The sequence below is a fragment of the Nomascus leucogenys genome, chromosome 19 (genome assembly GCF_006542625.1).
Source record: "Nomascus leucogenys isolate Asia chromosome 19, Asia_NLE_v1, whole genome shotgun sequence".
Classification (NCBI taxonomy): Eukaryota; Metazoa; Chordata; class Mammalia; order Primates; family Hylobatidae; genus Nomascus; species Nomascus leucogenys.
In genome coordinates, this window is record NC_044399.1 from 10701099 (window position 1) to 10726489 (window position 25391).

Sequence of the window (25391 nt, forward strand, 5' to 3'; positions counted from 1 at the left end):
AAGCATTTTAATTTTCCCTTCATGGATAACAACAAGATTAAAATTAAGATGGACACACACAGGGAAGCCTTGCTCTTTATATATAAATGCATATAATCATGTTGGCCAAGTACACTTTCCAGATATTTGAAGACAGCGATCATATTTGGGATGATAAGAAACAATCTGCTTCTCCCTCCTCACTCCCGTACCCCAGATAAACACGTAACCATCCAGATGCCCAGTTTGAGAATTATGAAAGCACATTTGTCAGTGTTCCCTTCACCAAAAGTGGTTAGATTGTCAGCTCAGTTTTTCCATCACAGCACCAAAAACCATGGGGTAAAAAGGGAGTAATAGATTAAGAAAGCACCTTTCTGAATTCCAGTAGGACCCTGCCTGCTTAATGTGTCACCAAGAGCTTTGTCCTGCATATGAAAAACTAGGGACAAGGGAAAAGCCACAGGTATCTAAGTAGCATTAGCAACTCATCTTGGCTAAATCAGACTTAGAGTTGGGATATATGTGGTCTTTTCTTTCTAATTCAATAACCTAAACTGTAATATTGCTATCATCTTTGTTTTTAAAAATAGGAGTAACCTGGCCAGATGCAGTAGCTCATGCCTGTAATCCCAGCACTTTGGGAGGCCAAGGCGGGCGGATCACCTGAGGTGAGGAGTTCAAGACCAGCCTGGCCAACATGGTGAAACCCTGTCTCTACTAAAAATACAAAAATTAGCTGGGCATGGTGGCAGGTGGCTGTAATCCCAGCTACTCGGGAGGCTGAGGCAGGAGAGTCACTTGAATCCAGGAGGAGGAAGTTGTGCTGAGCCGAGATCGTACCATTGCACTCCAGCCTGGGGGACAAGAGTGAGACTTCGTCTCAAAAAATTAATAAATAAATAAAAATAAATAAATAATAAAAAAGGAGTAACTTTTTCATTTTTAAAACTGTGGTGTTCATGAATCAATTTGTGCCAAGGAACTCATCTGGTCCCCAAAGTCTCACCTGTAATCACTATTGTCAGTGGTTCTTATTTACACACTTCTAAAGTAAGAAACTTTAGTGTATATGATTTACCTACTGCTCTTTATAAGGCCTCATTCCAAGAGATTTAGATATGACTGAAAAGGGCCCAAATATTTGCATTTTCAAATAAAAAACCTGAGGGGATTTCTGATACAGCTGGTTAACTTTAAGAAACACTGACAGAATAGGTTAATGGATGACTACTCTAATTTAAAATAAACACGGCGACTCAAATTACTCTTTTAAAATGTGCTAAACACAAGACAACATTTGAGAAAACACACAAACAGATATAATTACTCACTTAACACATGTCGCAACCTGGCACACAATCACTTCTCTAGACTTACATGTAACGTAACTTATAGCCATAGTTTCAGCTCTACTGCTTGGGAGATTGTGATCAGCAGGCCTTCCAGGGCATCCAAGCCTCAGCTTTAGCATAGGTTAGGAGAAAGCTGCATTGCATATCCTTTCAAAACCTTTGAAGTGTGTGCCAGTGTCGCAATCTCAAATTTAAAAGTCTAATCGCTAGATACGACTGCAGTGTATGACAAGACTTCCCTTACAACCCTCTCCCTCATCCCTTTGAATAAGTCATCTAATGCTAGTTATTTCAACTGAAGAAATCTTTCCGAATCTAGGTTTATTTTCTTTGTTTTCATTGTCAAGTACTCAGTTCAGGATCTCATTAAGCCTGAATACCAATCCCTTATTGAAAGACTTCTACTTATAAATCAAAACTCCTGAGCGCAGTGTACATGGAGCTTTTCAGTTGGGTTCAGACTTTCTCTCCAGTGTCACATCATCTTTTACCACTCCCTGCCCTTGCCTTCTCCCAACGCCAACCCAACACAAAATTACAAATACATAAGTAATTCTGATGACTTTGTACCTCTGCACATGCATTTTGCCTGGAACTCATTTTCCCTTATTTGTTTGCTTGTAAAATTATCCATCCTCCATTGTTTGAGATCTTTCTTAATGTCCTCAGGCAGAATTCTCCACGCTTCCCTCGTTTCCCCCAGCACTCTGTTCATCCCTATATTATAAACAGCATTTTACATAGTACTGTAATTGCCTGTTGCTTGACTGTCTCCACCATTAACTGATCAACAGGGATACAGCTCAGGCCTGTGAAATTATTGTCAAAGATGCTTTGGAAAGAGTACATTTAATTTGGAGTTCTACCAGCAGTCCACAAAAGTACCCATTTCGTTTCTTAACCCTTGCCAGTTTGGCAGGTGAAAAATGGTTTTATGTTATAGTTTTAATTTAATGTTGATTTCTTAATACAGTAGTCCACCCATATCCTTGTTTTCACTTTCCATGGTTTCAAGTTACCAGTGGTGAACCACAGTCTGAAAATATTAAATGGAAAAGTTCAAAACAACTTAGAAGTTTTAAACTGCCCAACATTGTAAACAGCATGACGAAATCTTGTGGCATCCCACTCTGTCCTGCCTGGGATGTGAGTCATCCCTTTGTCCAGCATATCTATGCCTGTTAGTCACTTACTAATGGTCTTCATTATCAGATTTTAAGAAATCGTATGTGTACGGTCCAGTACTATTCGTGATTCCAGGCATCCACTGGGGGTCTTGGAATACATATCCCTTGAGATAAAGGGGGACTACTGTAATCAGGTTGATCACTTTTTTTTACATTTAACAGCTATTTCCATAATAATGCCTGCATGTACCTCACTAATTTTGTATGGGGATGAGGCAATCTTTTTTCTCAATGATTTATAAGAACTTTCCATATGTGAAGATACTAACTCATCTTTCTCATTTATTTTGGAAATACATGGTGTTTTTTTGTTTTGTTTTGTTTTGAGACAGAGTCTCACTCTGTCGCCCAGGCTGGAGTGCAGTGGAGCAATCTCGGCTCACTGCAAGCTCCGCCTCCCGGGTTCACGCCATTCTCCTGCCTCAGCCTCTCCGAGTAGCTGGGACTACAGGTGCCCGCCACCACACATGGCTAATTTTTTGTATTTTTTTAGTAGAGACGGGGTTTCATCGTGGTCTCGATCTCCTGACCTCGTGATCAGCCCGCCTTGGCCTCCCAAAGTGCTGGGATTACAAGCGTGAGCCACCATGCCCGGCCTACATGGTGTTTTTTAAATTTACAAGGCTTTACTTTTGGGGTAGTTGATTTTTGGCTTTGTTTTCTTTGCTTTTATTATTTGGAAGTTCTTCCCCAATTCAAGATCAGGTATATATTCATCTACGGATTTATTTTTGACACTTCAAATTGTATATAACTTCATTATTTTCCCAAGTAGACTGTTAACTCTCTAACATTTAGAAATGGGGAAGAACAAAGATAATAATGACACAATAGCTACTTCTTCCCTTCAGTTTTAACTGTGTTGCCATGTTTTACTTCTTAAAACTCGATGAGTATTTGTTGCATTTTTGCTTTATACTTTTCTGCATGCATTAAATACTGAGTTAAAAAAAATCTTTAAAAGAAAAATAATTAAAGAGAAATGCCCTCTAGCCAGACTGGTATATAATTTTTTTTTTTTTGAGATGGAGTCTCACTCTGTTGCCTAGGTTGGAGTGCAGTGGCGCAATCTCGGCTTACTGCAACCTCCACCTCCTGGGTTCAAGCAATTCTCTGCCTCAGCCTCCCGAGTAGCTGGGATTACAGGCGCCTAACACCACGTCCAGCTAATTTTTGTATTTTTAGTAGACACGGGGTTTCACCATCTTGGTCAGGCTTGTCTTGAACTCCTGACCTCAGGTGATTCACCTGCCTTGGCCTCCCAAAGTGCTGGGATTACAGGCGTGAGCCACCGCGCCTGGCCCAGACTAGTATATTTTTATCTTGCATTGAAACAAATTAGGACTCCCCAAATTGTCTTCATCAAAAATTAGCATTTTATTCACAAATTTCCTACTTTTCCAGTATGGCATTTTAATTTTAATTCAAAAGTACCAAGAAAACATTCCTGTAGAATAGCATTTCTATACATTATTTTTATGAACTGTCAATTAAGTTCGTCTTATTTTATTTTTATTTTTATATATATTTTTTGAGACAGAATCTCACTCTGTCACCCAGGCTGGAGTGCAGTGGTGCGATCCTCAGCTCACTGCAAGCTCTGCCTCCTGGGTTCACGCCATTCTCCCGCCTCAGCCTCCCGAGTAGCTGGGACTACAGGTGGCCTGCCACCACGCCTGGCTAATTTTTTGTATTTTTTAGTAGAGATGGGGTTTCACCGTGTTAGCCAGGATGGTCGCGATCTCCTGACCACGTGATCCGCCTGGCTCGGCCTTCCAAAGTGCTAATTAAGTTCTACTTTTATCACAATGAGGCAGTGACTACTTCACTTCCAAGTCCAGGCTCCAGAACTAGATTATCTGGATCTAAAGTCATGGCTCTGCCAGTTATTAGCTGTGTGACCTTCAGTACACAATCTTTCTGTGTCTTAGTTTCTTCATCTGTTAAATGGAGATATATTAATAGCTACCTCACAGAGTGGTTCTGCGGATAAACTAGTATAATAATAGCTAACATTTATCTATTACTTTAATAAACTTCACCACTATAGAAAAAAGTGAAGTGCTCAAAACAGAGTTAAGAGGAGAGGCTGGGCGCGATGGCTCACATCTACAATCCCAGCACTTTTGGAGGCCGAGGCAGGCAGGTCACGAGGTCTGGAGATTGAGATCATCCTGGCCAACATGGTGAAACCCCGTCTCTACTAAAATTACAAAAATTAACCAGGCGTGATGGCGCATGTCTGTAATCCCAACTACTCAGAAGGCTGAGGCAGAAGAATTGCTTGAAACTGGAAGGTGGAGGGTTGTGGTGAACCGAGATCACGCCACTACACTCCAGCCTGGGTGACAGAGTTAGACGTCATCTCACAAAAAAAAGAAAAAAGAAGAAGAAAAGATGTAATGATGTAATGGCAAATGACCACAAAGAAAGACACAGAGAAAAAGTTACCAAAAATGGTTAAGTGAACATTTATGGGTTCACTTTATATTTGATGTATCTAACAAAGCCAAACTTTGTTTTAAGAAGGATACCATGTCAAATTAGTTCAACTAAAGCTAGATTGACTAATGCTAAGACTAATATTAAACAAACTCAAATGAACAGCTAGATACTAGATCACTGCTGAGACACACCAGCAATTCTGTGCCTCTGTTTTCTTGGATGACCCTTTACCAGTTCCACCTATTTGTATATTGAATGGGCTTTAGTCCAGTAGAATGTTAAAAGCCATCCAGCCTGAGGCTTGATTCCTCCCTGGAACCATGCTACTCAATAAGATTTACAATTTGCCTCTCTGATTGGTTCTTCTAATACATCTTCCAAGGAAAAGGTCTTTAACTGTTTAGTGCTATTTATGATCTCTCACACTTTCAAACAATATCTTTAGAAAACAAAATATCCTCAGTTCCTTCGCTTGCTACATAATACTTTCAAATGACATCCTGCAACCTCTGTTATTCTCATCTATATACCATTCAATTTGTGTAAGTGATTCTTAAAATGTGACATTCAAAATGGAATACTGGCCAGGCGTGGTGGCTCATGCCTGTAATCCTAGCACTCTGGGAGGCCGAGATGGGAGGATTGCTTAAGGCCAGGCATTTGAGACCAGCCTGGGCAACATAGGGAGACCCCCATCTCTACAAAAAATAAAAATAAAAAAAAATTAGCCAGATGTCATGGTGCATGTATGTGGTCCCAGCTACTCTGGGAGGCTGAGGTGGGAGAATAATCAGTTGGGCCCGGGAGGTCAAGGCTGCAGTGAGTCATGATCATGCCACTGCACTACAGCCTGGGCAATAGAGTGAGACCCTGTCTCAAAAATAATAATAATAATAATAATAATAAAAATGTAGGTTGATTGATTCATGTAAGAGATACAGACACAATGCTAGGAGTACATGAAACAATGGAGACTCAAATGCCAAAAACAATGGAAATAATGTTGCAGATACACAACAAAATCCAAATTATATTATAAATGTGACCACATTTATGTTTAGAATTTCAAAGAATGTACTAAATGAATTTTTTCACAAAATATACACTACACATTTTACAGTCAATTTTGGTATTAGTTTTATTTACATGCAGATGTGAGAGAAAGAAATCCCAACTACTTACTGTTGCTATGACAAAATGTATTTTTTTTAAAAAATCAATGAAGAATGATTCACAGGGCAAGGCCAGAAGTATAAAAAAAAAAAAAAGTAACAAAAATCAAAAGTAAATGTACTCTCAAATAGACCATAATGCTGATTTGGACTGGGAAAGGAAGGTATTTGTAAGTCAGCGTACATAAAAACAGCCTGTTACATAACTGGGAGCGTGCCTCATAAACTAATTCCACATATGTTATCATATGTAGTGAAATCATTAATGTGTCAAATAGCACAAAAGGAAAAAATGTATCAAAAGGATATTTGGAGTTATTATAGTTCTAGATCTACACAAACCCCTTCTGGAGTCTTAATCAAAAACAAATATAACAATACCTATTCTATTCCACAGGACTATTTTAAAGAGCAAATGAGATAATATATAAGAATGAGAGAAAAGAATACACAGAAAAGTACTTTGGAAACTGAAATCACTATACACTATAAGGTATTAAAATACCATTTAAGCATTAATACTTCTACAATATTAATAATAGAAATTTAATTTTCAGATGTTTTAGAGAAGGCACTTGAAATGGCCTTCAGTGTCTCTGAATTCTGAGTTTCTTCAGCTTTAGTCAATAATCACTAATTTTTAGTTTTATCATACCTCACACAAAATATTCAACATTTTCACGCTGAAACACCAATTCTGCCCTTGTCATTCTAAATTATTTCCTTGAGAGATTAGTTTCAGAAAGTTTCATCTAAGATGTTTGTGATTAGAATTTCTGACAATACAGCCAATGCACATCAATATTCATATACTGAAGGTCCTGTGTTAGGGAACCAAAAGGATACCTGAAATTAGATACCTGATCAAAGTATATGCTTTTTCCTTTAGCTAACCAAATTCTTGTGTTCATTTCATGTTCAATGGATAGCAATGTTTATAAATGCTGAAGTAGTTAGTAAGCCAAGAAATGGCTATTGTGAATCAAGATATTTAACTAAAGGACTTTCACATAGCTATCCGAAAACGGCTCCATCAAAATGTTTTGTGCATAATGATCATCCCTGATCTTACTCCATTTTCCTAAACTCTACCTCAACTCCAAGGAATAACCACTTTACCCATTAGCTAATATTTGCATTTTTAAAGCTGGTCTATGTTGCTGTTAAAATCACACTCAAGTTAATGTTTTAAATTTACAGATTTGATTTAAAACTTAAGCTGATTTTAAACCTGCCTCCCAAGTCACCCAACATAATAAAAGCTTATAATATGAAACAGTGTGTGCACTTGACAATGTGAAGTCTGTGTACAATGTTAATTCTATCTTTTAAGTTATTAAATTGCTCAAGTGCTTATAAAAGCTGAAAATTACATCATTATACAGTAAGTCCTCACTTGACATCATCAATAGGTTCTTGGAAAGTACGACTTTAAGCTAAATAAAGTATAACAAAACCATTTTCTTCTCATCAAGATTATAACGGAACAATTTTGAAGGAAACAACTTAATTCCAGGACCTGCCATTGTTTTGCTTAAAGTTGTAAGTTCTAAGAACCTATGGACAATGTTAAGTGAGGATTTACTGTACAAATAAACATAACAAAAATCTTTAAAGATTTTTGGTTGAATTTACTGTATGTGTGTGATTTAGTAAGTAAATTTATATTACTTTCATCTGAAGCAATGAATATGACATGCACATTAAGACAGTTCCAAACATTTGGTATTCCATAGTTAACTAAAATACAAAGCAAAGGAAAACTAATTAGGAAAATTTGTAGTTTGAATATAAATAGCAAAATATTTTAATAGACTTTTTTTTTTTCCTTACCACATTTTAGTTTATTACCTAGGTTTGTTTGGGGCAAGCTGTCGACTTGGCCGTCTAATAGACTGGTTTTGCTGTATCTTCATTGAAGTTCTAGGAGATGATCGTGCAAAAGGGTCTGGAGCTGGGGGCTTTTTAGGTATCTTTTTCACCAACCGACTAACCCACTTCTGCTGCTCTTCTGTAGAATTTGCTAGTAATAACAGATTCTTTGCCGTTGAAATATCATAATATACTATAAAGAAAAATTTGAAAAAAAATTAATGTGCTTAAAATGATCTGAACATAACCAATAACGATGGAGCAAGTAATTGACCATTTACCTTTGCAAGGTGCTATAATCTCCTCCTTTTTGTCCATGTGATCTTTATGACACTTAATATGGCAACGGCGGCACTCCAAAGCAGGAGGAGGCTTAAACATGTGCCACAGGGGCTTCATACAAGCCTCACAGTTGGTTGGGAAATGATAAAGAGTAGGAATAAACTCATGTCCCTTGTGGCAAATATAATTAGATTTTTCTCCAACTGGCTCCACTGGAAATTCTTGTTCCTTCTTACTTTCTCCTTCATTGGCATACAGAATCTATGAATGCCAAAAGAACAATAAATGATTTCCAAATATGCTATTTTTTTATGTAGTAACAATTCTGATAGTGTAAGTAAAATAAAATTAGCCTAAATTATTCAAAGAGAAGAAAATGTATCTGAAGTACAAACTTAAGCTCTTGATTATGCAAACTTAATCAAGAGCTTATATAAGAAAAGTCATCAGACAGTCACTTTGGTTTGCATTTCAAAAGAACTGATCCTGTTCAAATGCTGCCTCCCTATTTTCTTTATAACACCCATGCTTTAGCAGCACCATCAGAATAGGTCAGCAAAATGTAAATGTGCACTTCATAGGTGTTAGAAAGTTTTTCTGGGAGAGACTGTTCAAAACAATCACTTGAAGAAATGTGGCAATCACACTAATTGGTGTTTTGTAATACTTAACAGAAAACTGGGTAACAGCTATGAGCACAGCTTCATTTTAAAAGTCCTGTATTTTGAGAGTTGAGAGAGAAAAGAAAGAGGCAAGGATTTGTATTATACTCTAAATAAACATGATAAGCATCCAGAAAACAAGGAGCCAACTTCCACACAGTACACCAAGTACAATGACTCTTACATAGAAGGAAATCAGTAAGTCATTGTTGGTTTGACTAATTTTAAAATGGAAGTAGTAAAGGGAAGAATGTGGCTTCACTTTAAATTGGAGGTAAAAGGACTACAAGGTACAAAATTTACCTCCATAATTGACTTTTCTAACTTTCTAGAGAGCTGAGATTAAACAAAAACAGAAGTGGAAAAATTCATGCTTAAAAAAAAGTCATAACCAACCTTAAACAAAAATATAGCAAAGACCAGAAACATGATACAAACACACTGCAAGCTTTAACAAATAAAATGGAGAAAGGAATGAAGACGTTCCCAAACAGAATTAAGCACAAAAGTTACAAAGCAACAAACCATCTTTAAATAGGACTGAAACAGAAAGGTAACCTGAAGAGGGTCAAAGAATGAAGAGATTTAACATGTCATGTCATTTGAGAACTTCTAAATGTGAAAAAAACAAAGCCAACCAACCAAATATAAACAAAACTATGTTTACCTGGAATATCCTTGGAATTTCTTTAGCATCTGCTCTATATACATCTGTCTGTGTAACTGGTCGGACATGAAATAACTTGCTATAAAAAATTTTGAATAAAGGAATAAAATATCATCCAAGGATCAAATTATATATTAATTATTCTATACTTATGTCAGAAGTTAAACACTGACTACTTTGACCCATGTTAGGAACTCAGAATATTTTGTTCTATTAATTCTATAATTAATTAAGATTTTTAGAAACCTCTATGTCAGAAATTTTCTAATTAGTTTCAAAAAATAATGTATCAAAGGCCCATGAAATAAAGATGTTTTAGCTAACCCTGTATCCCAGGACTTTCATCTGTATGAAACAAATCACAGGAAAATGTAACAATAGTACAGTAGGAGTTATACTATGACTAATACATTGCATTGTTAGTCTCTTATACTTTAAAAGATATAGTTTCTAAATATTCTAATAAAAACACTTACTCTATATCTAAAACCATGTAAGGATTGGATTGTTCTTTATCTTGTTCACTGTCATAGAAAAGAATCTTCTTACTGCTTACAATCACATACTGTTAAAACAGGGAGAAAAATCAGTAAGTCAAGTTTTTATATACCTTATTTATTGATTTTTTTGTAAATTCTATATTAGCAATAAAAATCATAAAATGCTAAGTAACTAAAAAGTACTTAATATATCTTTAGGAAAGTCTTCCTTAAAATAACAATAAATTTTGTTTATATTAATAGATATTTTAAATAAGCAAATTGTGGGGAGAAGTAAAGTCAAATATTTTTTGGACTTAGCTTTGGGATCCAATATCATTAGTAACCTTCTTAAAAATAAACATAATAACATCAATAATCATAGTAACAGAGGAAAATAAATAAGTGGGTCTTTTTTTACTATATTCACAGTTCTTTTCCCACCAAAACAGCAAAAGTATCAAAATCAACAATTTCCTAACAATAAAATCTGTCTTATTATTAACAAGATATGAGGACAAAAAATTTTTTACAAAGATAAATAAAATCATATCATTTCAAATCCTGAAGTATAAACAAGTTCTATGTGTCTAAAAGTACCAGTCATGTATATCCTACAACTACAAAAGCCAAATGACTAGAGTTAAAACAAAAACAAAAACAAAAGGCTCGTATTCCAAAGTATCAATTACCTTTTTAACCCATCCAAATTTCTTAGTGTTGTTTCGTACAGGCAATGAAAGCCATCCTTCTAATCTTGATTCTACAAATAAGCACAACATGTGAGGATAAAGATAACAATTCTCCTTAGATAACAAAGAACTTAATAAAATTTTAATATGAAATTTATAAAACAAAATATATCCTTTAGAATTTATCACTATACATCATCTAGGATATAGTAATAGTACAGGATCAGTAGTAAAAGGTTATGCAATGCAAAACAAAATCCAGGTTATATCATATTGGAAACAGTCTATAGTTTTACAAAGTCAAATGTTCCATTGATTAAATTCATGCATTTGTAAAATTCAGGAGAAAAGTTGCCAAAAAAAAAAAAAAAAGGCAGCAGCAGCAACTCTCTATTCTCACTGGTACACCTGCCTTAGACTCCTTTATTTTTCCTTTGGAAGAGGGCCACATTGTGCACATTTTCAAGGAGTAAATATTTTAAATAATTACGTGTTCAGAGAAAATGGACTTTTAGAATAACTATAATAAAATAAAATAATGTAAATTTTGTTTTATTTTATTTCTCTTTTTTGAGATGGAGTCTTGCTCTGTCGCCCAGGCTGGAATGTAGTGGCATAATCTTGGCTCACTGCAGCCTCTGCATCCCGGGTTCCAGTGATTCTCCTGCCTCGGCTTCCCAGATAGCTGGGATTACAGGCACACGCCAGCACGCCCAGCTACTTCTTGTATTTTTAGTAGCGATGGGGTTTCACCATGTTGGCCAGGCTAGTCTCGAACTCCTGACCTCAGGTGATCTGTCTGCCTCAGCCTCTCAAAGTGCTAGGATTATAGGCATGAGCCACCACACCTGACCAATTATGCACATTTTAGATAAAATTTGGTTAATAAGCAGCAAAATAACCAAAAGATTTCTAAATTCCAAAATATCAAAATCAGTAACATTGTAATTCAACTAAGGAATGTGTATGAATCCTCAGAATTTGTTTTAATGACATTTGATCAATGTCTTTTAATGAAATAAATACGTGAAATAGCATTTGGGGAAGTTATTCTAATAGTAGAAGTAGCTATCACTTATTTAACTTCTATTATGTATCAACCGTGCTGGATACTTTACATAAATTCTCTTTAATCCTAAAAAAACCACACAGAACAGGAATTATTCCCCTAATTTAGATGAGGAAACTGCAGTCTTGAAAGATCACACAGGGCTGCCTCTTTGACTCTGACTGACGGAACTCTCTGCTGTTTTCATGTAAACTGTAATCTCTTTCAGGGTAACGATTGGGCCAAATTCTTTCATGTTTCTTATGAAGGACATATGCCTAGGATAATGTCAGTAAGTACTCAGTAAAAACCTTAAGCATATCCTTTGAATCAGTCGAAGTACTTTTTCTGTACCACCACTCTTGTTATGAAACTTCAGGAAGAATTTCTTCTTGGTTGAAAATGGCTAAAACAAGCAGTGAAACCATGCGCTCTTAAGCAATATAATGTATTACTCCATTTCTCTCAAGTTGGCATCTATCAATTATAATGGCAATGCCATGAGAAAATACCTTAAAACCAAATTCTTTATTCATGCAGCAGTTTATTTTTAACTGAGTCTACAACAACATATTAGAGTTAGTGGTTATTAGTTAATGTTATATAAAAAATCTTCAAAAGGACTAAAATTAAGGGTAGTGGGAAAAACTCCAAAGATGAGAAGATTTTCAGGATATCACCTGTACCATTAGGTTCCGATGAAATGGGTAAGTAAGGCAAAGATTCTTCTTCTGAGTCAGAATCAGAGTCAAGGAGCATGTGAGAACTGGAAGGCTTAGTGGCAATATTGAGAGAAGTAGAGGAACGTTGGTAGGTGAATGACATGGATTCCATAGTGTGTGACTGAGTGATATGAACTAAACACCCAACATAAAAGGAAGTAAGAATGCAGAAAGAAGAGAAAATGAAACAAAAGCTTAAAAATAGAGCTAATATATAATAATTTAAAAACTAGACGTGGCATTTTTCTTTTGTATGTTTATGAAAAACTTTGTAAAAAAAATCAATAAATAAAATAAGTTTGAAATGTTACTTGAATCCTTACTCCAAGGAGTAGGTTTTCCCTTAAAGAAATTACAAACATTTTTCCTTTAGAGCAGTCAGTCGCAAGACTAAAACAATCAACTGATTTATATTTAAGACAAATATTAGTGCTGAAAGCAAATCCATACCTGGAAACCCATCATCTGCCTCAGCATCCCCTGGTCCACTGCCTATACTGGAACTATCCAGACCAATATGCAAGGCTTGGAGTTGTGACCGCAGCTGCTCAATGTCACTGTCTTTACTGTCCAATGTCATCTGCAGTTCAATTCGAATCTGGCTCTCTTCAGCTATTTGCTATAAGAAATTTAATTACAGTAAGTTAATTGGATGCAACATAACTCAACATTTTGCTTCTTGGTTCAATAATAATTATTAAATAGAAATGGTCTATAATCAGTAAAACACAGACATGAAAATAATTCTACTTCTTAAAAGGAAGTCTTCAGTCTAGAGTCCAAAAAGTATTCTTACTGCCTGCATTTCATTCAGTTCTTTCTGATACTTGATCATCTGCTGGGTCAATTTCTCACGTTCAGATTTAAGCTCCATATGTAGCTTTCTATTCTCCTTCTCTTTTCTCCGCACATCTGTGTCATTACCACGCTTGACAGGTTCTTTTCGATTCATGATCTCAGCCAACTTATTCACAGCCTTAAAAAATGTAAAAATAAATATAATACATAAATAAAATAAATTACGTTCATGGTTTCGCAGTATCTCATCAAGAGCAACAAGTTATACAGTCACAAATACCCTCCTTCCCTACATACAGGGCTACAAAGAAACACCTTCTATAATATTTAAATAATACACCTCCTTTACTACTCATCATCCTTCTCCATCCAATGAGCCATTAGATTTTTACTCGTGTTTTCTGAGAATTATAATTTAAATATTTATAGAATTGATCTGATGTTGCTTTCTACCATTTTGACTTTTTAGTTCTAAGAGAGACTTTAACAGGCAGACCTTTCTTCTTTTATTCTGGAGGAAGAACATTTTGCAGTGACATCATATTAATAAAATATTCTATGTCTAACAACAGTGAAGACTACCTAGTACCCCACCTGTTCATGCAGTACATATGCAACTGTAGGAGTTGGCAGAGAGTGAACTAACTGACACTTTTCAAGTTGTCAGCAAATGGTCAATCCCAACAGTTCTTAAAAGTAGAAAAACATATTAAATTACAACAATAAATTGAAAGAGAATGTGAGTCCAAAAGGAAAAATTAAGAAAAATTTTAGTTGCTATAGAATTTAACAATATTAATCAAATCTAACTTCTCCCAACCTGGCAAAAATCAGGTAATTGTGACTTCACAAATATTGGTACATTCGATGACTACTGCTACCAATTTGTAATGCTAGAAGTAAAATGTAAAAGAGAGAAACTGAGACAAAATTCAAAATCATATTTAGATTCTATTATACATACTTGAGTTTTGAGTGTTCTTTCTGTTAATAGCTGTTTCTCAAACTGTGCTTTAATAGCTGCTGCGCTTATTTCTTCATCTTTCAATCTTGACAGTTCTGAAACATGGAAAAAAGTTAAAATTACTTTGGTAATTACAGCAGCTGATAAACATTAGGTATATTAAAAATAAACATTTTTTGTTAATACATACGCTCTTGAACATCTTTCAATTTGTTATTTAATTCTTCTTTCTCATTTGCAAGATTGGCAACATCACTAGTTAGTGTCCTATTAGTTTCTTCAAGCTAAGAAATGAAAGAGGAAAAAATAATCACATCCCAATTTACACAATTAATGTTATAAAACGATTCAAATGAGAAACATCCTAGAATATTGTTAAACCTCTTATTTTTCTTTTTTTTTGAGACAGAGTCTTGCTCTGTCACCCAGGTGTGTCTTGCTCTGTCAACCAGGAGTACAGTGGCGCAATCTCAGCTCACTGCAACCTCTGCCTCCTGGGTTCAAGTGATTCTCCTGCCTCAGCCTCCTTAGTAGCTGGGATTACAGGCATGCACCACCACACCTGGCTAATTTTTGTATTTTTAGTAGAGATGGGGTTTCACTATGTTGATCAGGCTGGTCTCAAACTCCTGGCCTCAAGTGATTGCCCGCCTAGGCCTCTCAAAGTGCTGGGATTACTTACAGGCATGAGCCAACACACCTGGCCTGAAGGAAGTTTTACTGTAAGTTATGTGTTTTGCCTTTCCACCCATGACTGTATTTCATTACATACACATGAAACAATACATAGCGTGGCTTTATGTAATTTTTTTTTTTTTTTTTTTTTCTCTTTTTGGAGACAAGGTCTCAAGCTCTGTTGCCCAGGCTGGAGTGCAATGGCATGCAATCACCACTCACTGTGGCCTGAGCCTCCAAGGCTCTAAGGATCCTCCCACCTCAGCCCCCATGAGTAGCTAGCTGGGACTATAGGCATGAACCACCACATCTGGATAAAAAAAAATTTTTTTTTTTTTTTTTTTGGTAGAAACAGGGTCTCACTATATTGCCCAGGCTGGTCTCAAACTCCTGGAGCTCAAGCAATACTCCCACCTTGAACTCCCAAAGTGCTGCAATTACAGGCATGAGCCACCATGCCAGGCTGCGATTTTCTATCTTACTGAATTTATCTTTCTGTAATCGTTTTCACTCAATAGCATATTAAAGCATTAAATTGCTGATACAAATGAAGACCTAATTAATTTTAACTGATGTAACAGTTCCATCTTCTATTATATTTAATGCATGCATTCATTCATTCATGGACATTTGAGTTTTTGCTAATATATTTATGCTGCTATAAGCATTGTGCCTAAGTTTCTATAGTGTATTTATCTTAATGTGGACTTTCTTCGGACTGCATTATGTGAATGCCTAAAATTTACTGGAAACTGTCATACTACTTACTGTACTATGCCATACTAAATTTATACTACTCATAGTGAATAAGAATGCCATTTTCTAGACATTCTTCAGACACTTGAAATTGTCAGCTACTGAATTTCTGCCAATGTGATGGGTATGAAATGGTATTTCAAAGTTGTTTTACCTAGGCTTTTCTTGAACAATAGTGAGATTAAGTATGTGCTTATATATTTAGGTTTTCTCTTTCAGCTAAGTTTTCTTCCAAATTCTTTAATCTTACTGAATTGCAGACAGTCTACATATACTCTAGATACAAATCCATTGTTTAATAAATATATTACAAATATCTCCTTTCTGTCATTTGTTTATGCTGTCTTCTGTCATATGCAACTTTTAGATTCTGTTCTAATAGCTTAAAATTTTTATTTTTCATAGTTAGTCCTTAAGATAGCTAGAATTTACTTTTCTGTGTGATGTAGTGGGGATTTAATTTTATTCCTTTCCATATAAAAACACAGTTATTCCAAAACCATTTATGAAATGTGTCCTTTCCCAGTGATTTGTGTACTGCCACTCCCATCATATATACCAAGTTTCTGTATGTGCAGAAATCTTTCTGGCCTCCCTTTTCATTTCCACTGAACAGGATTGAATATCCCTGTTCTAATACCACACTTTTTAATTACTGCAGCATTTCAATAGGTCTAATTAATTGATAGGGTAAACCTAACTACTTGATATTTGATCTCTCTCTGAAATTTTTATTGCAATTTTTTCAACCTGCACGCCAACTGTTTTCCTGGTAGTTTCAAGATTCTTCTGAACTAAGTTCTGTTTAAAAAGAAAAAAAAATGACCCTTTCACTTTAGACCTTTAACTTTGAATTCATTAACAGGTGAAGTCACTTTTAGTAAGCTCCTCTGACAACGCTGAGAAGGTGGCAGTTAACTAGATTAAAAATCTTGTAGTCAGCATATATAATTTTTCATTTAGTTCTGTGATACTTAGTATGTCTAAAGAAGGTTTAAGATATAGCAATTTAATTATAATCCAAAAAAGCACCAAGAATTTGACTTACAGAAGCAATTGTAGCATCTTTTTCAGTAAGTTCCTGTTTGTGTCTAGCCATCATCTCTTTGATCTCTAGCTCTTTCATGATCTTCTCTTTTTCCAAATCAGAATATTGTTCTTCAGCAATTGAACGAGCCAGTTGCTCAGAATCTGCTTTGGTCAAGGTGATCTCCAGTTGGGCAGCCAAGGAGTCCCTACATTTTAGCAATATTATCATTTTAATGGTTCAGTTTTCACTATGAAGTGAAAGTTTCTGTCTAATTCACTTCATCAATAATTTTTTATTTGGTGATTACCACGCACTGTTCTAGGAGCAAAGTATACAACTATAAACAAAAAGAGACAATGGTCTCATAATTACCGTTCATCCTGTAATTCCTGTTTCTTCTGCTGCAATTCTTTACCAAGTTTGGTCTTTTCTTCACATTCTTCCTTAAGCTCCCTAACTTGTGTTTTATAAAGGGTCTAAATAGCAAAATACAACAGAAATGTGTATCATCATCAGAAATACTACTTCTACATTCAAAAGCTATTCAGACAAAAAGAATGAACACACACAAATATTTTCTTACTGTTAAGTCCCTGAGCAAATGAATAGTTTAATGAACTTTCCTACTTCTAGTCATCAATTAACTAATACAAGTTCAGCTAATAATTAAGAAGCATGATTTTCAACTGGATATCACAGTGATATTTCTCATTTAATAGCATAGATAGGTAAAATGAATGAAGAGGCAAGGAAAAACATTAAGAATTTAGACAAAAAAATGTTGTTGGCTTAAATCAATAAAACAAGAGTTTCTACTTAATATTTTTAAAACTGATCTCAAAAAAGCACAACTATTAAAATGATAATTTTATTATAATTTTATTTCTTGCATTATGAAAATATTTTCTTCCTGAAAACAATGCTGTTAATCAGCTTCATCAGGTATGTTTTGTGCTTAGAATTATTTTTCTAGCAATGATAATAAATTTCTCTTAAACTATCTACATTCTTTTGCCCAGCTGCTCTTTTTATATGAGTTGTATGGTATAAATAAAACATCCCATCCAAAACTCTGTTGGCTATTTGCAAATTAATGTGTCTGGAACTTACTGAGAAATACTGTTCTGCTTCGAGCTGATCCTGGAGCTCTTTCATTTGCCCATCTGCATCCTGACGTTCTCTGTGAGGACAATGAATCAAAGGTTTAAATAACTTACACACATTTTAAACGAGTAGCTCTCAAAGTATGGTCTGGGGGAAGCCCTAGGAGTCTCTGAGGTTCTTCCACAGAACCCATAAGGTCAAATCATTTTCATAATACTGAGCACCATGGCTTTTTTTAAAACTCTCATTCCCTCATTATGTACTTTTCATGAGGCCACATGACTTGTAATTACGTCATTATGATGGCTAAAAAAACATGTGTTTGTGTGTTCCTGTGTTTTAAAGTTTTTTCAGTTTTAATTTCTAACACAATACAAATCATTAGATATAACAAACGTAAACAAAAACTCATTTGGAACTCTTGATAATTATTATTATTTTTTTTTTTTTTTGAGACAGAGTCTCAATCTGTCACCCAGGCTGGAGTGCAGTGGCGCGATCTCGGCTCATTAAAAGTTCTGCCTCCCAGGTTCATGCCATTCGCCTGCCTCAGCCTCCTGAGTAGCTGGGACTACAGGCGCCCACCACCACACCTGGCTAATTTTTGTATTTTTAGTAGAGATGGGGTTTCACTGTGTTAGCCAGGGTGGTCTCAATCTCCTGACCTTGTGATCTGCCCACCTCGGCCTCCCAAAGTGCTGGGATTACAGGCGTGAGCCACTGCACCCGGCAGAACCCTTGGTAATTTTTAAGAGTATAAAGGGGTTCTGAGACCAGTGTTATACTAAATCAACACTGAATCACACATTCACATACAGACTCTGTGATCAGCCATTTATGCCAACCAGGTAGAAGAATCCAAAGAGCACCTCAAATCTGGTGATCTTAGTGGGGAGTGCAGAATGCCTAGGAGGGGGCTTCTGGGGAGGTGAGAAGTGCTGGCTTTAGATCTAAACACGGATGGTGGCTGCACAGATTTGTATACTTTTTAAAAATTCACTCAGCTCCACACTTAGTATTTGTGTACTTTTTCTGTATTATGTTAATCTTCAATAAAGGAATAAAATAATAAAATAAAAGCAAGCCCAACAACCCATTTAAGAAGCTGGACTGAAATGGTACATTAAATTCTGGCCTTATTTTAAAAACATAAAAATTATAGTTATCCCAAACCAAAACTAAGGAGGAATAAAGCAAGTTGGAGAACAATACAATTTGTATGATATAATTTAAAAACAAGCAAAAAATAAAATAAAATGTACAGAAAACTCAACCTCACATATATTTGTTCAGATATATAGATAAAGGCACAGAAAACAGTCTGGAAGGAGAAATAACAAATTGTTGATATGTTACCTCTGGAGAGAGGAAAATGTCTGCATTCATGAAGGAGAGCTTACCTACTGCTTTTTTTTTTTTAAATATAGTCGAGTATTTTACAATGGGAAGCTATATGAATACCACTTGGGTATTTTAAAAAACTACAGTGCAGGAAGACTCAGAGGGAGCACGTGATTTAACCCGAGTCTCTTCAGTTCGTATACTGCTTAGGAGGTTTATCATCATTCTCATTCAACATACTTTGGTCACTTTGTTTACTCACTGGCTCTTAAACTTGTGGGTAAAAAAGGAAGTTATGACTCAATGTCACTTAACTGTGTCATTTCTGTATTTTATTGTTGATGAGTATACTGTTGAGAATTCATGATTCTTATTTCTCCATGAGTCAAAGATGTGAGAGATGCAATTTAACAAATATATGAAAGGTCAAGTTTTAAAACTGTCCGATCATTGTCAGCTAAGCCCACTTGTAGCAAACCACAGTATAATTTTAACATCAGGATCTTCTTCAAGAGCTGATATCTTTCATTTATATGTAACTTTTACAACCTAATATTTATTAGGTATTTAAGAAAAGTAATTTTCAGAAAGTATTATTTCAGAAAGAGCCATGTAATTACATGATTACAAATGAGTACACAACAGCAGGAAGAAATTACAATGAGAAGTAGAAAAGTCTCATTTGACACCTCTCCACCCCTACTAATCCTATTCCCCTAGAAGAAATAACTGCTTCATTTGTGTTTTATCTTTTGGTGGTTACCTCCACATCTCATAAGTTTTAGATATTATTTACCCATTCCCTGTTGTCAGACTTGAATTTAGCTCTCTTGCCTTCCCCAACCTCTCCCCACCTCCCAATACAGTTGTATCACTCATCTAAGTGGTATAATGAACCCCCCATTTCCCTCTTATAGCAACCACAAACTATAATCTCCCCGGTTTACTAGATGAGAACTCTAACACTCCCATCCTGTCTTTGTTTTGGAAGTTTCATGAGAATATGTCTAGATGTAGATCTTTTTTCATTTATTTGCTGAGTCCCTTCAGTCTAAAGACATTTCTCCTTCAGCTAGGGGAAATTCTTCTCTATTATTTCTTTAATTTCCTCCTCTTGGTTTTTAGTTCTTGCTGGAAATCTTATTCGCTGGGTGCTAGATCTCCTAGAACAGCCCCTCTGTGCCTTATGTCTTTCAAACCTTCCATGCCATTTCTTCTTTTGTTCTACATTTTAGGAAATTTCTTCGACTTTGAACCCTTCCAACACATTTATATTGGCAGTAATTATTCATCTTCAAGAGCTCATTCCTATTCTGGCTGTTCCTTTTACATTGTGTCTGGTTCTCAATTAATGGAAGCACTATCTCCTGAAATCTTTGATCAATACTAATTACCAGTAGCTTTTTACAGTGCTTTTGTTTTTCCAGAACTTTTAGCAGTTCTCTTCTACTCCTTGATATATGTTTCTTCCAGGGGCACTTTTCCTCTTTCATTATCATAATCTTCCTCTTTCAGATTGCAGGCTTTCCTCAAATGCTTAGTGATACTTGGTTATTTACTTGCAAAGGAGGTGGGAAAAACTTTAATTTCTATGTATGTAGGAGTTTTCTCACTGGCAAGCTTCAGTTTAAGATGAGAGGCTTTAAAAGCCAGCATTAAGCAATGGGATCCCTAAATGCCAGAGTGAGAAAGGCTTTTCACCCCATATTAGCTGTTCTAATTACCCCAGAGGTTGTACCCAATTACTCTGTAGAGGAGAATGTTCTGATAAAAACCTTAGTGGTGGGAGGTGCCTGGCTGCAGACATATCTGCAAGGTTAATGGTAGAGTATGATCAGCAGATTAGTTCATTTAGTGTCACAACTTACTCCAGGCCTTATTTGCTCTGAATACTTCTTTTCCATCTATATCCCACTTCATACATACCCCTGGCCTTATATATACTCCTTTCTTCTTTTGTTCTACTTCATCAGTCACAAGGCTTCCATCTAACTGCCATCTCATTCACTAGAGAACCTTCTTGCCCTCCAACCCATTCTCATTCTTACTTATTGTGGTTTATATATTTTTTAAACTCCTTTACTAGAGTTTTTCTGGAATCTTACAAGAAAGAAGAGATACATATGTTGGCCATTTTAAAAAGAAGCCAACATAGCACTTCATATGTAAATTCCCATTGCATGTATTTTTTTTTTTTTTTACCTTGTATTCACTTATGTGCCTGCCTTATCTTCCCCACTGAATAACTAATGATAAAATGCTAGTAAACTTCTCATGGGTAGGAAATGTATTTTGTTAATCTTTCTATCTTTCATAGTAACTACTACAATGCCTTACACCTAAGAGGGATGTAATCATTCATACAACATTTATTGAGGATGTAGTATATGTAAAACCTTAATCAAGGATTGGGGGCCGGGCACAGTGGCTCACACCTGTAATTCCAGCACTTTGGGAGGCAGAGCCAGGCAGATCACCTGAGGTCAGGAGTTCGAGACCACCCTGGCCAACATGGTGAAACCCTATCTCTACTAAAAATACAAAAATTAGCCAGGCATAGTGGTGGGCACTTGTAATCCCAGCTACTTGGGAGACTGAGGCAGGAGAATTTCTTGAACCTAGGAAGGGAAGGTTGCAGTGAGCTGAGACCACACTATTGCACTCCAACTTGTGCAACAAGAGTGAAACTCCACCTCAAAAAAAAAAGGATTGGGGAGAACAAAATATAAATAAATGATTTTTGCCCTTCAATTTTAACCCTACAATGAACACTTCCTCTATAACCCTATTAGGTGGCTAAGATAGAAAATATGGGTGTCTTTGGTGGGGAGATGTAAGGAAAAGAGGGATTAAGAAACAACAGAATGCTACTCACTTACAAAGAAAATGAGGCATATACACTAGGTATAAACAAAGCATTATTAGAAGTGGGAAGGAAACACAACCTAGATGATTAACTAGCTCTTACATCTGCATAAACACTATTGTTAGAATAAAAAGCTGGCCTGAAATAAGAGAGAAAAAATAAAGCTAATATACAGAAAAAAAAAAACCCACAAAGACAAAGACGTCTGATTATTGTTCCAATTTCTAGTTCCAATTTTAAAAGTTTAAATCCATGAAGTTGAAGGTCTACGCTTACCCTGGCAATAAATAGATCAGCTCAGCAAAAAGAACAATCTACTTGAATATTTTGAGCATCCTTCCTTAGATAGTATCAATCTTACTGACCTGTCACAGGTATGCATAAAGCAGACAATTACAATGAGGATACATCAGTAGTAGCTGTAGTAGTTGTAACAGTAATAGATCTAGCAGTAATAGTCCCTAACACTTATCATAGGATGGATGCTTTAAATAAACCATTGCTATCCTTTACAAGATCCCTAACAAGGAAGCTATTACTGCTCCCTTTCACAAGTGTGATAAAAGGCTTAGAGAAATTAAATCATTTGCCTGATGTTGGTTAGCTGGTAAGTAACAGAAACAATATTCACAACTCAGTCTGTCTGGATCCAAAGACTTTGTTCTTTCCACTCTATCACACTGTCTTTCATCAAACAACCAGGATCCAATATGACCTTTGGTCATGATTAGGAAGAAGTAATTCTCCTACTAATAGAATAAACGGGACAAATTTTAATAGTATATTTACTGCATATTTTATCTTTTTTAGAGTTGAATTCTTGTTATGCTGCCCAGGATGGCATGTAGTGGCTATTCACACGCGTGATCACAGTGCAAAGCAATCTCACTTCACCTCAAGTGATTCTCCTGCCTCAGCCACCCAAGTAGCTGGGACTACAGACATGCACAATTGTGCCTATAATATTTTTAAAGTATTTTAACAATATGTTCTCCATTTTGTAAGTAAATCAAGTAGACACTAGAGTATATCCTATGACATGATTAAAAATTTACATGCCGTTTATTTAACATTCAAACATTTCCAAGTCTAAGAAACTAAGGAAACAAACAGGCACACGGACAATAAGCTTGAGAAAGAGCCCTGAGGAGGAATCTAAAAGCATGGTATGAAAATCTCAGGTATTTTCTTCTGCCTCATCACCAACACTTCCTCTATTATCACATTGTAATTAGGTAGCAGCAGTAAAAACTGTTGGGGAAACGAATAGAATCTTGAAGGACAACAGTGACACTCAACACATTACTTGTACAGAAAGAAATAGAAAACGTGGTCAAGAAAGTAAAATGCTCAAAAGAAAATCCAAAATTAACTTATACATGGATAATTACGCATATTAAAACATCTCAATTAATTAACTTACTTTCGAAGTTCAGCATTTTGTTTTTCCAAGTTCATTTTCATTTCCATGAGATGGTTATTTTCTTGCTTTAACTGCTTTTCTGACATTTTTAGTGTGTTAACCTGTTGTGTTTGCATCTTCAGGTCATTTTGTGTAAGGCAGCGCTTCTGAGTTTCTTGCTCTATTTTTAATGTCAGGTTTCTAACCTAAGAAATAAATTGTGTACTTGGTATATAAGTAAATTATTTCTATTTTTCTAATTAATGAAGTTGGTATAAAATATGGTGATGTAAAACAGATTTTTTTACCCTTAGGAAGCTAATTCATTTCATACTAAAATTTTTTTTGTATTTCTAATAATATTATAATTGTATTTTTAAAATAAAATATAATAAGGTAAATATAACTTTAAAAATGTTTAAATTATGATTCCTTTAGTATATCATCAAAATTTAGTTAAACAGGTTGCAGACTATTACAAGAAAAACTTTAAAATTATGAAACCATCACTAGACCTTCATGAATAAACCTAACTTATTAATTCATTAGTTTATTATTAATCATTAGTACACTTAATACTTACATCCTCATTTAGCACATCTTTCTGTTTAAGGAGCTCATTTATTTTCTGCTGTGACTGTTTGAGGTCACAGTCTAATAGAGAACATCTTTTCTCAGCTTCTAGCAATAAGTTCTCCACTTTCTGTTTTAAAGTTCTTTCCTCCAAGAGCTTCTTCTCCATTTCTAATAAAAATGGACATAATCATAAATTTACAAATAAAAGAAGCATATCATAAATTTATAAGTAAAAGCACAATAAATGACACCATACTAATAAAAATTATAATAAATGATGCTGCCTTATATTCTATTAATTTTCTTTTTTTCTTTTTGAGACAGTCTCACTCTGTTGCCCAGGCCGGAGTGCAGTGACGCAATCTCAGCTCTTTGTAACCTCCTGGATTCAAGTAATTCTCGTGCCTCGGCCTCCAGACATAACTCGGATTACAGGTATGTGCCACCACACCCAGCTAAGTTTTGTATTTTTAGTAGAGATGGGGTTTTGCCATGTTGGCCAGCTTGGTCTCAAACTCCTGGCCTCATGCAATCCACCCACCTAGGCCACCCAAAGTGCTGGAATTACAGGCATGAGCCACTGCACCTGGCCTTAATTTTCAATTTAATATTTTCACTTTCATACTTGAAAACTAGGAGTTTCATTCACACTCTGCAATATTACATCTATTCTAATGGAAGCAAGATAGTTCTACCTTTATTTATATTCTACAAGATGCTTACATCTTTAAATTAAGGTTTCTTATATTTTACTGCTATTCTATGTCTCTCAGTGTTACTATTTTTACCTTAAAACAATCCAGGTAGATTCTATGATCTCCATAAGACTTTCCATATTAACACATTATTATGTAGGTGTTGAAAACTATGTTTTAGGAGGTGGTAAAGGACAAGACTCTGGAACCAAACTTTCTGAGCTTAAACCCTGGGTCTAACATTGTTTGACTGGGCAAGTGATTCACCTCTCTGGACCTCTGTTTCCTTATCTCCAGAATAGGGATAACAGCACCTAGGGAGGTTGTGAAGATTTAATACATGTGTACCACTTAAATGCTGCCTGGCATATGGGAAGCCCTTGGTAAGTGCTTATTATTTAAGCAGAATTTTTAATGACCTAAGGAAACGCTCACAATGTCTTTTTGTTTTTTAAAAAGCAAAATGGTATAGAAAATGGAGAAAATTTACAAAATAGCATCCTAACTCATAGGATCATGAGTAATCTTTGCTTTTTTCTTTATACTTTCCTGGTGTTTTCTAAATTATTTACAATAAATTTTTAATCTATTTTACTTATCAGAAGGCAAAGTTCCAAGTGAT

General features: G+C 35.4%; 1 protein-coding gene across 2 annotated transcripts in view; it reads right to left on the reverse strand.

Moving 5' to 3' along the window:
• Nucleotides 1-25391, reverse strand: part of ROCK2 (Rho associated coiled-coil containing protein kinase 2) — a 169080-nt gene that overhangs the window by 5935 nt on the left and 137754 nt on the right. For both annotated transcript variants that reach the window (XR_004027072.1, XM_003272748.3), the window contains exons 19-32: nt 24082-24242; nt 23520-23704; nt 17896-17965; nt 17158-17261; nt 16804-16990; nt 14515-14608; nt 14325-14419; nt 13359-13538; nt 13013-13181; nt 10793-10863; nt 10098-10186; nt 9622-9700; nt 8292-8553; nt 7990-8203 (exon numbers count right to left, since the gene is read on the reverse strand). Coding sequence is in view for 1 of the 2 variants with exons in the window: in XM_003272748.3 (XP_003272796.2) it covers nt 7990-8203; nt 8292-8553; nt 9622-9700; nt 10098-10186; nt 10793-10863; nt 13013-13181; nt 13359-13538; nt 14325-14419; nt 14515-14608; nt 16804-16990; nt 17158-17261; nt 17896-17965; nt 23520-23704; nt 24082-24242 (1960 nt within the window). In the remaining variant the exon portion in view is untranslated. The remainder of the gene's footprint in view (nt 1-7989; nt 8204-8291; nt 8554-9621; nt 9701-10097; nt 10187-10792; nt 10864-13012; nt 13182-13358; nt 13539-14324; nt 14420-14514; nt 14609-16803; nt 16991-17157; nt 17262-17895; nt 17966-23519; nt 23705-24081; nt 24243-25391) is intronic.